Here is a 14,811-nt window from a genome sequence, read left to right on the forward strand (position 1 = left end):
CATCTTGCTATGTATTTTTATATACATTGTTTCATTTCATTCTTATAACAAGCTTCACTGAGGAAGAAACTAACTTACTTGCCAATGGTCTACACAGCAAGTAAGTATCAACATGAGAGCACATATATTAGCCAGATCTGACAGACTCCAGTGTAGCTCTGAGTGTGGAGAGTTGACTTCCAAAGGTGCGTCCTGTGTGTGGGCTGCTTCTCACATTTTGGGGCAGAGAAGGAGTTTAGTGGGCACTTTTTCCTGGAACCTCTTAGCCAATTTTTGACTCCACTTTGCATCCTCCAGCGTTAGTAGATGCTTCCCAAGAAGGTTACTTGGTCCCTTAGAGACCATATGTGGCAGCAATATTGTTGGGCTTTTTGAGAGATAGCTTATAGGGATTCTACCTGCATGTCTTTCCTCAAAGACAGGGGGTCCTTTTTGGTGACATGAAGACAAAGAGACTAGAGCAATGGCAAAATCTGTTTTATATGGTAAGAGTCAAGGCATTTCAACTTTTTTTGTGTGTGTGTGCCAGACAGGGAGAGTCAGAGAGAGGGACAGACAGACAGGAAGGGAGACAGATGAAAAATATCAATTCTTTGTTGCGGTTCCTTAGTTAATCAATTGCTTTCTCATATGTGCCTTGACTGGGGGACTACAGCAGACCAAGTGACCCCTTGCTCGAGTCAGCGACCTTGGGCTCAAGCTGGTGAGCCTTGCTCAAACCAGATGAGCCTGTGCTCAAGCTGGCGACCTCGGGGTCACGAACTGGGGTCCTCCACATTCCAGTCCGACGCTCTATCCACTACGCCACCGCCTGGTCAGGCAAGGCATTTTCAACTTTAAGTGATAGAAACACAACTCAGACTGGCCTCAGCCAAAAAGAAATACATTGGATCATGTAACTGAAAAATGTGGGGTATGGTAGGGGTGCTTCAGACTTGCTATATCCAGATTTTCAAATGTGAACAGTTCTTTCTTTTTCTCCCTTAATTTCTGATGTCTACCTTCATCTCTCTGTTGGCTTTATTCTAAGGCAGGTTCTCACTGTGAGGTAGCAAAAGTGGCAGCCAGTAATACAGGAGATGTGTAATCTGAGCAACCCTAACCAAGGACTTAGGTTCCCCAGTAGTTCCAGCAAAAGTTCAGGCCCTGGCCGGTTGGCTCAGCGGTGGAGCATTGGCCTGGCGTGCAGGGGACCTGGGTTCGATTCCCGGCCAGGGCACATAGGAGAAGCACCCATTTGCTTCTCCACACCCCCCCCCCCTTCCTCCCTGTCTCTATCTTCCCCTTCCGCAGCCAAGGCTCCATTGGAGCAAAGATGGCCCGGGTGCTGGGGATGGCTCCTTGGCCTCTGCCCTGGGCGCTAGAGTAGCTCTGGTCGCAACAGAGCGACGCCCCGGAGGGGCAGAGCATCGCCCCCTGGTGGGCAGAGCATTGCCCCTGGTGGGTGTGCCAGGTGGATCCCGGTTGGGCGCATGCGGGAGTCTGTCTGACTGTCTCTCCCCGTTTCCAGCTTCAGAAAAATACCAAAAAAAAAAAAAGTTCAGGGAGGACTTTTCTTGTCCAGGCTTTACTCCTGGATCCCAGAACAATAGTTAATTCTCCAAAGAGAACTTATGGGGCTGGTACTAGAAGATGGGAATGGATATTTGGCAACAGATCCACTAGAATCCATCACAGTAAGATGCTGCCACAGTCAGATGCCTTGGAATATAGTCAGTGCTGATGCCTCTTACCTGGCCAGTCAGTCTCACCAAACCAGGTCTTCCTTTCTCACTGCTGCCAGGCACCCAGGATATGAGGTAGCTGGTCCTTTCGTGGAAGAAGGCCATCCAGTCCTTCCAGTCATCACCCAGACCAAACATCCAGCATCTTTCTTTATTATTCATTTTTTATTTTTATTGATTTGTTTCAGAGAGAGAGAGGAAGGGAGAGAGGGAAGCATTCATTTGTTCCATTTAGTTGTGAATTCATTGGTCGCTACCTGTATGTGCCCTAACCAGGAATCAAACCTGATGTTGGTGTTTCGCGACAATGCTCTAACCGACTGAGCTAACTGGCCAGGGCCCCCAGCATCTTTCCAGAACATAGGAACCTTCCTTTAGGGCTGACATTTATTCATTCATTCATTTTTAATTTTTTGTGTATGAGACAGAGAGAGATGAGAAGTATCAACTCATAGTTGTGGCACTTTAGTTCACTGATTGCTTCTCATACCTGCCTTGACCGGTAGCTCCAACTAAGCCAGTGACCCCCTTCTTCAAGACAGCGACCTTGTGCTTCAAGCCAGGACCATGTGCTTCAAGCCAGTGACCATGGGATCATGTTGATGATTCCACAATCAAGGGGATGAGCCTGCATTTATGTCAGATGAGCCTGCGCTCAAGCTGGCGACCTTGTGGTTTCAAACCTGGGACCTCAGCATCCCAGGTCAACTCTTATCTACTGCACCACTCCTGGTGAGGCTTTTTTTTTTTTTGAGAGAGAGAGAGAGAGAGAGAGAGATGGGAAGGGAAGGGAGAGAGATGAGAAGCATCAATTCTTTGTTGTGGCATCTTAGTTATTCATTGATTGCTTTTTCCTATGTGCCTTGACAGGGCGCTTCAGCAGAGCGAGTGACCCTTTGCTCAAACCATTGACCTTGAGCTTTAAGCCAGTGACCTTTGAGCTCAAGCCAGTGACCATGGGATCATGTCTACAATCTCATGCTCAAGCCAGCAATCCTGCACTCAAGCTGGTGAGCCCGTGCTCAAGCCAGTGACCTCAGGGTTTCGAACCTGGATCCTCAGCATCCCAGGCCAACTCTCTATCCACTGCGCCATGGCCTGGTCAGGGAAGCTATTTATTTTTTAACTCTACATTTTCAAAACTGACTTACCTGCCTGACCAGGCAATGGCGCAGTGGATAGAGCGTCGAACTGGGATGCGGAGGACCCAGGTTCGAGACCCCGAGGTCGCCAGCTTGAGCGTGGGCTCATCTGGTTTGAGCAAAAAGCTCACCAGCTTGGACCCACAGTCACTGGCTCGAGCAAGGGGTTACTTGGTCTGCTGAAGGCCCACGGTCAAGGCACATATGAGAAAGCAATCAATGAACAACTAAGGTGTTGCAACGAAAAACTGATGATTGATGCTTCTCATCTCTCTCCATTCCTGTCTGTCTGTTCCTATCTATCCCTCTCTCTGACTCTCTCTCTGTCCCTGTAAAAAAGAAACAAAAAGACAAACTGACTTACCTAAAACCCCAGTATTTACTGAGAATTGTCTGACCCATCTTGGGCAATAGATCTTCTCAGTCATGTTCCCTGAGCTGTGGGGGTGGCTTAAAGGTAAGAACCAGAGAGGCAGAGGTGGAGGATAGTTACCAGACTTCTGGTCTTTTACCAGTGTGTATCCATCTGGTCAAAGGACCACAGGCCATAGACTTTGTTCTGAATAGTTGATATTTTAATGTAAGAATTAATTTCCAATATTTAGAAGTAAGGGAATTTTATTTGAAATTCCAAATTTCTGGCTCCTCTTTTTGTGAATATGTATGTGTGTGTCTGTGTATTTTTTGCCTTTCAGTCTGGCTCCTCTTTTAAAAAAAATCTAAGTCCTAACAGTACTGTACCCACATGGCAGCAGTTGATTAGAGCTAAATTGTGACTTCTCCCTTTGGGAAGAATATGTGCTTCCCAGGTCACTGTAGTCTTCACCAGCCTTTTGTTTAAAGCCTGGCCTTGTAAAGCATCATATTTGAGACCATGCTCTGTCCCAAGGCTTTGCTTCTAGCATTTGGCTTGGGGAAAGAAACTGGATTAATGGTTAGTCAAGCAGTTTATTTGGGGAGGACACAGGACTTTTGCTTAGGAAAAGTAATAACCCAATAAAAGAGTTTACAGAAAAGAACGTCATAACTTTGGTTTGTTTGTGGGTTTGGTTATCTTTTGCTTAAATGCTGTTGGCATATCAAACCTCCCATCACACAATGTTTCCTCTGAAATAGTAACATGTCCTTCTTTTCTTTTTTTTTATACGACAGAAAGGGATAGACAGGAACGGAGAGAGATGAGAGGAGAGAGAAGCATCAATCATCAGTTTTTCATTGCGACACCTTAGTTGTTTATTGATTGTCTTCTCATATGTGCCTTGACCACGGGCCTTCAGTAGACTGAGTAACCCCTTGCTCAAACCAGCAACCTTGGGTCCAAGCTGGTGACCTCGGGGTCTCGAACCTGGGTCCTTCCGCATCCCAGTCTGATGCTCTGTCCACTGCGCCACCGCCTATTCAGGCACATGTCCTGTTTCTTAAGAGTTGCCACTTACGCGAGGAATCCCTCCCACTCCTAAGGGATGTTCATTCAGCCTCTGGTTGACCACTTCCAGCAGCCAGAGAGCTTATTACCTCCTCACGTGGTAGCCAGTTCCATTCTTGGACAGATAAATTATTTAAAATGTTTTCCTTGTGTTGAGGCTGCTGCTTTCTCCTTGGGACTAAAAGCTACAAAATGCTGGAGCTGTGAAGGGAAACTGATTTTTTTCAGGTGTATGAACTGCCATTCATCCATCCTGTCTCTGGGGCAAACACTGATAATCACAGTACTCTTTTTCACTGAGCCAGAAAGTACAGTGTATCCTTAATTCTTTTTAATTAAATTCCTCTAAAATTTACAGAAGTAATGTGTTCATTTGTAACTAGTGAAATAGTAAAAAGTTATATAGTGCTACCTGATCAAGCGGTGGTGCAGTGTGGATAGAGCGTCGGACTGGGATGCGGAGGGCCCGGACTGGGATTTGAGACCCTGAGGTCACCGGCTTGAGCGTAGGTTCATCTGGTTTGAGCAAGGCTCACCAGCTTGGACCCAAGGTCGCTGGCTCAAGCAAGGGGTTACTCGGTCTGCTGAAGTCCCGCGGTCAAGGCACATATGAGAAGGCAGTCAATGAACAACTAAGGTGTCACAATGAAAAACTGATGATTGATGCTTCCCTGTCTCTCCCTCTCTCTGACTCTCTCTGTCTCTGTAAAAAAAAAAAAAAAAAAAAAGGTTATATAGTGCTAATAATTTCTCCTCCTTTCCAAAGTAACCATATGAACAGCTTAGGATATATCCTTTATACATTTTTCTATACAGTACACATAAATACATATATGTACATATATTCAGATATAAAATATATAAAGGTTTTTGTATATGGCTTTCTTTTTCTTTTTACAAAAATGACATCACATTGTACATATTACTCTGCAGCTTACAGACATCCGTCTAGGTCAGTAAAGATTAAAACACTATATATATTTTTTAAAAAATTTTAAGTGAGAGGAGGGGAGATAGCCTCATGTGCCCCAACCAGGAACCACCCAGCAACCCCTGTTTGGGGCCGATGCTCGAATCAACTGAGCTATCCTCAGCGCCTGATGCTTATGCTTGGACCAACTGAGCTATCCTCAGCACCCAGGGCCGACACTTAGACCAATTAAGCCACTGGCTACAGGAGAAGAAGAGAGAGAGAAGAGGGAGAGGGAGGAGAAGAGAAACAGGTGGTTACTTCTCCTATGTGCCCTGATCTGGGATTAAACCTGGAATGTTCATATGCCAGGCTGATGCTCTGTTCACTGAGCCAACCAACCAGGGCCTAAACACTATTACATATCCTTTTTTTTTTTTTTTTTTTTTTTTTTTGTATTTTGCTGTCAGAATCAAGCATGGTTTTACTAGCTACATAATATCCCATTCTTTGAGGTGTGCCCCAATTGATTAATCATTCCCCATTGCTTCATTTCTTCAGGATCCTCATCACAGTGTTCCAGGCAGCCATTACCAATCTATTGTAGTTAGCCTGTGAGGTAAAACCCCATTTGTCCTGTGTGATCCAGTCTAGTTTCTTATCTCACACATTTTTTTAAAGTTTTTTTAAGATTTACTCATTTTAGTCTTTTTTTTTATTTTTTTATTCATTTTAGAGAGGAGACAGAGAGAGACAGAGAGAGAGAAAGGGGAGGAGCAGGAAGCATCAACTCCCATATGTGCCTTGACCAGGCAAGCCCAGGGTTTTGAACCGGCGACCTCAGCACTTCCAGGTCCACGCTTTATCCCACTGTGCCACCACAGGTCAGACAAGATTTATTCATTTTAGAAGAGAGCAATAGAAGTGGGGAAGAGCCCTGGCCGATTGGCTCAGTGGTAGAGCGTCGGCCTGGCGTGCAGAAGTCCCGGGTTCGATTCCCAGCCAGGGCACACAGGAGAAGCGCCCATCTGCTTCTCCACCCCTCCCCCTCTCCTTCCTCTCTGTCTCTCTCTTCCCCTCCCGCAGCTGAGGCTCCACTGGAGCATAGATGGCCTGGGCGCTGGGGATGGCTCCATGGCCTCTGCCCCAGGCTCTAGAGTGGCTCAGGTCACAACAGAGCGACGCCCCGGAGGGGCAGAGCATCACCCCCTGGTGGGCAGAACGTTGCCCCCTGGTGGGCGTGCTGGGTGGATCCCCGTCGGGCTCATGCGGGAGTCTGTCTGTCTGTCTCTCCCGGTTTCCGGCTTCAGAAAAATACAGAAAAAAAAAAAAAGAAGTGGGGAAGAGCAGGAAGCATCAACTCCCGTATGTGCCTTGACCAGGCAAGCCCAGGGTTTCAAACTGGCAACCTCATTGTTCAGGTCAGTGCTTTATCCACTGCACCACCACAGGTCAGGCTTATCTCACACATTTTTGAGAAGAGCCGATGAGCTCAAAGATCAAAGTGAATCCATGACGGCAAGATTAGAACTGAATTTTCTTGATTTCCAATATTTCCTATATCCCATGTTGCCTCTCACTAGAGCCCTGTACCCTGGTTCTCTGGAGTAAATAAATAAATCTCTTCTATGTGCTACCCCTTCAGATATTCAAAATCAGTTATGCAATTTCTTCTGAGTCTTCTCTTCCCCAGGAGAATTTTCCTCAATGCCTTCATTTTTTTTTCTTTATATTTTCAAATCCCTTTACCATCCTATAGGCCAGGGGTCCCCAAACTTTTTACACAGGGGCCAGTTCACTGTCCCTCAGACCGTTGGAGGGCCGGACTATAAAAAAAACTATAAAAAAATCCCTATGCACACTGCACATATCTTATTTTAAAGTAAAAAAACAAAACGATAACAAATACAATATTTAAAATAAAGAACAAGTAAATTTAAATCAACAAACTGACCAGTATTTCAATGGGAACTATGGGCCTTCTTTTGGCTAATGAGATGGTCAATATGCTCCTCTCACTGACCACCAATGAAAGAGGTGCCCCTTCCGGAAGTGCAGTGGGGGCCGGATGAATGGCCTCAGGGGGCCGCATGCGGCCCGCGGGCCGTAGTTTGGGGACCCCTACTATAGGCCATTCCTTCTGTCTTATCCCCTAGGGCTGTAGAAATCTCAAGTATGACTTCCATGCTCACTTTTTTTTTATTCATTCATTCATTCATGAACATATATAGTAGCACCTTCTATGTGCCATTGTTCTGCCAGTCAAGTTGTACTATGTCACTGAATGACCATAGTATAACTTGTATTTTGGTAGAAAGAGAATAACAACAAACATTAAGATGGTATTTGAGGATGCTGAATTATATAGAAATGAAATACTAGTAAAATAATAGGCCTGACCTGTGATGGCACAGTGGATCAAGTGTTGACCTAGAATGCTGAGGTCACCAGTTTAAAACCCTGGGTTTAGTAAGGTCAAGGCCCATATGGGAGTTGATTCCTTCAGCTCCTCCCTCTCCTCTCTCCCTCTCCTCCTCTCCTCTCCTCTCTCCTCCTCTCCTCTCCTCTCCTCCTCTCCTCTCCTCTCCTCTCTTTCTCTCTGTCTCTCCACTCTCTAAAAAGAATAAATTTTTTTTTAATGTAAAAATAAAAATAATAGAGTGAGCCTCATCAGGCAGTGGCCCTGTGGGCATTGAGAGTCCAGGTTTGAAACCTGGAGGTCTCTGGCTTGAGCGCGGGCTCATCTGGCTTGATCGCAGGATCGCCATCTTGAGCAAGGGGTCACTGGCTCAGCTGCAGCCCCCCCCCCCCTGTCAAGGCACATATGAGAAAGCAATCAATGAACAATTAAGGTGCCGCAACTATGAGTTGATACTTCTCATTTCTCTCTCTTCCTGTCTCTCCCTGTCTGTTCCTTCATCTCTTTCTATTTAAAAAAAAAAAAAAAAGGTAATAGAGTGACTGAGAGCAAGACTCCTTAGATTGGTGAGGGAAGATCTCTTTAAGGAAGTGACATCAGCTGAGATTTAAGTGACAAGAAGGAGCCAATCATAGATAGGTGCAGGGGAAGAGGATTTCAGTTAACAAGAAAGAACTTGGTACAAAATGAGGTTGGAGAAGCCACCAGAGTCTTGCAGGGTCCTGTAGGACAACATAAGAGGTTCAGGTTTAGTGTAGATCTTATTTAAGTTAGTGGAAAGTCATTGGAGGATTTTAATCCAGAGAGGCAACATTTGATTTCCCTTTTAAAAAGATTTCTGGGAGGCCTGTTTACTTGGAGCAAGATTATCTTTCCCCACACACACATTTCCCTCCACCCTTGCTTTATATATTCAAAGGGATTGACAGCCAGGTTAGTTTGCTCTATTTAGGTGTCCCACAGAAGACCAATAAGGTTAGTCACAGCCTTTGGCAGGTGTACCTCAGAACCCTTCTCTGCAGGAGCGTGGAAGTTCAAGGAGATAGCAGGTAGCTCACTGAGCACAGCAGGTTCAGTGGGTCTCTGTGGAATTCTCAGTCCTCTTGGCAGCCAGAGGGGGATGGAGCCAAATGTGGTTTGGGAATGGAGCCAAGAGCACTGGTTGTAAGAAAGACAGGCAGGAAATGTGAGTGGAGACCTGGAGCTGGAGACACTTAGGAAATGGTTTTAGAGTAGTGTCCAGAAAGTGATCAACTGAAGAATAGGCCTGTTGTCTGCCCAGTTGACAGAGCTCCTCTGTAGTTCCTGTCTAAGAGAGGAATTTAGACATTTTTTTTGCTTGAGAGTTTTTGACTTTTGATATGTCCCCCTTGTCCTCAGGTTGACATCGTCTTGGCTCTTAGGTGTCTAGATGACAACCTCGGGTCTCTGGGAGACAAAGGGACTTCCCAACTCAGATGACTTATGTCAGGATTAGTCTCCAGAGGAATGAAGAAGGGGCTGGGAGAAATTCACCTCAAAGTAGATAGATGCGACCTTAGACATCAGAGCTGCACCTTTTATAGAATGGTAAAGCTAGATTGGAGGAGATGAGATTCCTCCAGCCTGTTGGAGATCTCTCTTAAAAGGCCTCTGTCAACGCCCTTACCCTTAGGCACCAGGAACAGTTACTGATCAGGTAGCTAACCACATTCCTGAGATCGCTGGGGTTACCACCTCACCACCCACATCCTGTCTTTGTGGGACTTAGCTTGAAATAATATATAGAGAGAGTCCATAGAATCCTTTTATCAGGTGAGCAGTCACTTTGTCCAACTCTTGGAGGAAGTGGCCAGGACCACCAATACCATGTTCTTGGAGTCATATGCCTGCTTAGTCAAGTCACCTGTGGCCAGGACTTCATTAATTCAGATCTTTCCTATAATGTACAGCCTCTCCTATTTCCCATTTTTGGAAAACCTTAACAACTTACTTTCTGCTTTAAATCTATGTCTTTTGGCCCTGTAACAGCTAGGCCTGTGGGATATCATCTTTTCATTAGTCTAGAATAGGTATCTTGAGTCCCAACCAAGACTTTTCTCTGGATCTGGAGATTAGATGGAGAGTTGGTTTAGTTTAGTATCTGGTATTGGCTTCACCTTTCTCCCAGGAGTTCAGTAGAGTGAATGCCCTGAAAAAGGAAGGCATGAGACCATACCCCCAAGCACCAGGTCAGTTTCCAACCCCTTCATTTTATCTGACTCCCTTGCTTCCTTTTCCAGGAACCTGGAGAGGCGTGGCTGGACCAAGACCTCCCCCGATGTGAGCAGTTTTCCTCCTCCCCCCCACCACCTATTGCCACCACGCCAGGGAACGTCCTCAAGCCCTGGCCTTCAGGGAAGAGGTAACAGGAGCCCAGAGCCGAGACCATGTGACGGCGCTGGCCCTCGCCACCGCCGTCCCCCTCACCCTGGCCCCAGGCCCGGCACCATGATGTTCCGAGACCAAGTGGGCATCCTCGCTGGCTGGTTCAAGGGCTGGAATGAGTGTGAACAGACAGTGGCCCTGCTCTCACTTCTGAAGCGGGTCACCCGCACCCAGGCCCGCTTCCTGCAGCTCTGCCTGGAGCACTCCCTGGCAGACTGCAGTGACATCCACCTCCTGGAGTCAGAGGCCAACAGTGCTGGTAAGTCTCCATCCACAGAGATGGAAACAAGAGGGAGACTTGGAACAGGAATAGATATCAGATGGCTGAGGTAGCCTACCCAACAATGGTGCTAAGAAATGTAGGTTCTAGACTTGTAGGTGGGTGGGGACTCCCTGACCTCCCAAGTTATCATCATGGGTCTCCTGCCATGGTGTCCTCAGGAGTGAAATGGAGGACTCCTGCGGGAGGGCAGTACAGATTGTAGCAAAGGAAGGATCACAAAGAGTGCCTTGTCTGGATGGCTGAAAGGAACAGACTAAAGTCATTACCTATGAGAGGAGGATTGACAGTGACGAAAAATGATTTGACTTTGGATGATGGGTATACAACATAATCAACAGTACATAAGGTATAGTTTACCTGAAACCTATGTACTCTTTTTTTTTTTAACATGGGGGGGCAGACAGACAAGAAGGGAGTCTACGGCCATACCACCCTGAACGCGCCCGATCTTGTTAGACAAGAAGGGAGAGAGATGGAGAGAGATGAGAAGCATCAACTCATAGTTGCAGCACCTTAGTTGTTCATTGATTACATTTTCATACCTGCCTTGACTGGGGGCTCCAGCTGAGCCAGTGACCTTGGGCTTCAAGCCAGAGACCTTGGGCTTAAGCCAGTGACCTTGGGGTCATACCTATGATCCCATGCTCAAGCCAGCAACCCCACACTCAAGCCGGATGAGCCCATGCTCAAGCTGGTGACCTCAGGGTTTCGAACCTGGGTTCTCTGCATCCCAGGCCAACATGCTGTTCACTGCACCACTGCCTGGTCAGGCTATACCTGTGTACTCTTGTTGATCAGTGTCACCCTGTTAAAATTAATTTTCTAAATAAAATGAAAAAGAAAAAGGGGGATTGAAGGTGAGAATTCATTTTGCAAGCTCCAGGTATCAAAGCTGGGAGGGTACTTTAGAACTCTTCCAAACTGCCTGACCAGGTGGTGGCGCAATGGATAGAGCATCGGACTGGGATGCAGAAGACCCAGGTTCGAGACCCTGAGGTCGCCAGCTTGAGCGCGGGCTCATCTGGTTTGAGCAAAAGCTCACTAGCTTGGACCCAAGGTCACTGGCTCAAGCAAGGGGTCACTTGGTCTGCTGAAGGCCCACGGTCAAGGCACATATGAGAAAGCAATCAGTGAACAACTAAGGTGTTGCAGTGCGCAACGAAAAACTAATGATTGATACTTCTCATCTCTCTGTTCCTGTCTGTCTGTCCCTGTCTATCCATCTCTCTGACTCCTCTCTCTCTCTCTGTCTCAAAAAAAAAAAAAAAACCTCTTTCAGACTTACAAAGTCATCTTATAATATCCTTAACCTCCTAATGGTAAGTTGGACTTAAAGCATAAACAGCTTCCATAGAGTTTTGAATTTAGGTGTAGTCCATATCAGATCTCATATCACTCAGCAGAGGTGCTCTGTGTCCTATGAGATTGGCATCGGATGGATAAGCCAGGTTTCTCTAGAACCTCTCCCGAGGGCCCTGGGCATAAACAGGAGTTAAGCCAGAGAACCATCTGAAGAGGCTCTACTGAAGCCATTCTGGCCTTTTGGGACCCCACAGGCCTGGGTGGAGATCCGATGTCCTTGGACACAGGTAGAAGAGATGGAGGCCAGAGAAGAGGTCAAGTCATATACACCTGAATGTGGGCCTGGGTTTGGGTGACCCACTAGCTAGCGTTACCATATAAAGTGTGTTTAGACCCTTTCCACCTTCTTCCCCATAATAATTCACACTTAGCCAAGTACTGGCTTTACTTGTATAGTATCTTCAGAAGCGGTGTTCTTTGGTGACTCTAAAGTCAGACTGTCTAGGTTTAAGTCCCAGTTCTGTCACTTGCCATATAACCAAGTAACAACCTTTCAAAGCCTTGGTTTCCTTGTTTTATAGGATGATATTTGTGCTTACCTTCTAGGGTGGTTATAACCCTGAGACTAGGTGCCTGGCAGGTAGTCAACACTCCATAAATGTCAGTTGGTGTTTTTACTGTCAGTAACTTTAGTCCTCAAAACAACCCCATGAGATAGATACTGTCATTATCCCCATTATATAGGTGAGGGAATAAGTGTGGGCTGCTAGGACTGGGATCAAGGGAGCCACAGAGCTATCTGGCTTCCCTTATCTCCCCAGGCCCACATGTCTTTATGTTACCCAATTTTTATGTACAATTCACTGAAGCACAATGATTGTAGGAAAGGATGGTTCCTCGGGCCAGGAATTACACCAACTTAAGTCCCACTCTGGTGACAGTAAGCAGTAATAATCCAGCTTGACTGTAGCAGGTTTAGAGCTCAGCCATTTGACACCCATCCCTTCCTCCCCACCAGGGAAGACTCCCCTCTGCTCTAGTGTCAGGGATGGGAGTTTCATGGTTGTAATATGGCTCTGCCCCAAAAGCCGGGTTCCTCTGAGGCAGGCCAGTGTCTTACACAGCTTGTGAGGAACACTGGGTGCCAATATTGGCTATTTATCAGATTTACCATAGCTTATTACTGTTTACTTATTAGAGCACTTTTATTTTTTGCCTTTGTTTTCAAAACTTGTAAAAGCAAACCATATGAAAGGTGAAAAATGAGGTCCCCCTTCCAGACTTCCACGTTCCCAGTTTCTGTATATTTTGTGAAATATGTGCATATATAAGCACATCCATATTCTCCCTCCAGCTTTTTCGTTGTTTTGTTTTAACACATAGAACACTGCATATTAACCATCTTGCTTTTTTTACTTAAGAACTTGAAAAACATTTCACATTTAGCAAATATATGTATACCTCATCATTATTAATGGCTGCTTAGTAGTAAGACTACAGAACACTTAGTAGAGCCCTACCTGTGTATCAAGTAGTGCATTGCCTTTATTGCTCAATAAACCCTCACAACAGCTTTGTGAGGTAGATCTTACTATTTCCTCATTTTTCAGATGAAGAGACTGAGGTCTGGAGAAGTTTAGTGACTTGCCCGGAGTCATACAACTGGGTGGAGGTAGAGCTGGAATTTGACTTTAGAACTCTTCATCTTAACCAGTGGTCTCTACCTCATGCTATGTTCGGCCTTACTCTTTTTCTTCTTTTTTCTTTTTCTTTTTTTTAAAGAGAGAGAGACAGGAGGGGAGAGAGATGAGAAGCATTAACTCGTAGTTGCATCACTTTGGTTGTTCATTGATTTCTTCTCATACATGCCTTGACCAGGGGACTCAAGCCAAGCCAGCAGCCACGTGCCCAAGCTGATGAGCCTGCACTCAAGCCGGCAACCTCGGGGTTTCAAGCCTGAAACCTCAGCATCCCAGGTTGATGCTCTGTCCACTGTACCACCACTAGTCATGCATTACTTTTTTTTTAATTGATTTTAGAGAGAGAGAAAGAGAAACATCGATTTGTTGTTCTATTTATGCATTCATTGCTTGATCCTTGTATGTGCTCTGAGTGGGGATCAACCCCACAATCTTGGCATAATAGGACAGTGCTCTAACCAACTGAACTACACAGCCAGAGCTCTGGCCTTACTCTTATAAGCAGTGCTGCAGTGCACTACTTTAAGCATCTCTAGGATAAATTCCTAGAATTCTGTGGGACTTCTAGTTTGAAGTTATGAGCATTTACAGTATTTGTTGTCACATTGTCCTTAAAAGACATAATATACTTATACAAAGAACCTGAGGCCCATCCAGAATGTTTTGCATTGGTATGTTGGAGGTAATACGTAGCTAGGGTTGAGATTGCTGTGGAACAATTGACTAATGAATGAATATATGACTCAAGGTTTTTATCCTAAGTCCCATGTCAGTTGGTGAGACTATAACAAGCTGATACTTATATAAATGGAGAAGTAGGGAAAACTTAGAATGAAAAAGAGAGGGAGGACCATGGTATGTGCCAGAGAGTCAGCAGGAAGCCTGCCAGGATTAGAGCAAAGCATGAGTAGAGAGAAATTGAGTAGAGTCTTGAATGCCTCTTTCCTAATAAACTGGGGGCTCTAAGACGAAGGAGGTCTGTGTCTCCTGACACGTTCCCACCCTCAAGTAGAACAGCCTCCCTGCCTCATGAAAGAAGCTGTGTGCATCCTCTGTTATTCCTCCTGTGTTCATGTGACCTTCCCATTCCCTGTGTTTCCCATACTTATATCATTGGCAGAATCACCTGCTGGGGGAGCAGGTGACTATCAAAATCCAGATTCCTGGACCTTTTACCTGGACCCACTAAGTTAGAATTCTGAGTGTATGGGACTGGGAACAATTACCCAGGTTCTTCTACCGACCAGGCAGTTTGAAAGATGATGCCCTGCTGGATGATTTATTTGTCATGGACAAATGAGAATAGGGATCAGAACACCTCGGACTTCCAGATTCAGTTCTGCCACTAACACCTCCTGAGACCTGAGCCATCCCCACCCCTCTTGGGCCTGAGAGTCCATCTAGACAGTGAAAGGGTTATTATACTCTCCCAGTATCTTTTGAGATCTGAAAGAATGCGCCAAAGAGTGCAGAGTTACAAATGCATATTACTTTGTTTG

General features: G+C 45.8%; 1 protein-coding gene across 2 annotated transcripts in view; it reads left to right on the top strand.

The window, feature by feature from the left end:
- SAMD4B (sterile alpha motif domain containing 4B) overlaps positions 1-14,811 on the top strand; it is a 46,551-nt gene that overhangs the window by 8,527 nt on the left and 23,213 nt on the right. For both annotated transcript variants that reach the window (XM_066243333.1, XM_066243334.1), the window contains exon 2: positions 9,883-10,286. In XM_066243333.1, the coding sequence (XP_066099430.1) occupies positions 10,091-10,286 (196 nt within the window). In that variant the 5' untranslated portion in view covers positions 9,883-10,090. The remainder of the gene's footprint in view (positions 1-9,882; positions 10,287-14,811) is intronic.

This window comes from Saccopteryx bilineata, chromosome 9 (assembly GCF_036850765.1).
Source record: "Saccopteryx bilineata isolate mSacBil1 chromosome 9, mSacBil1_pri_phased_curated, whole genome shotgun sequence".
Lineage (NCBI taxonomy): Eukaryota > Metazoa > Chordata > Mammalia > Chiroptera > Emballonuridae > Saccopteryx > Saccopteryx bilineata.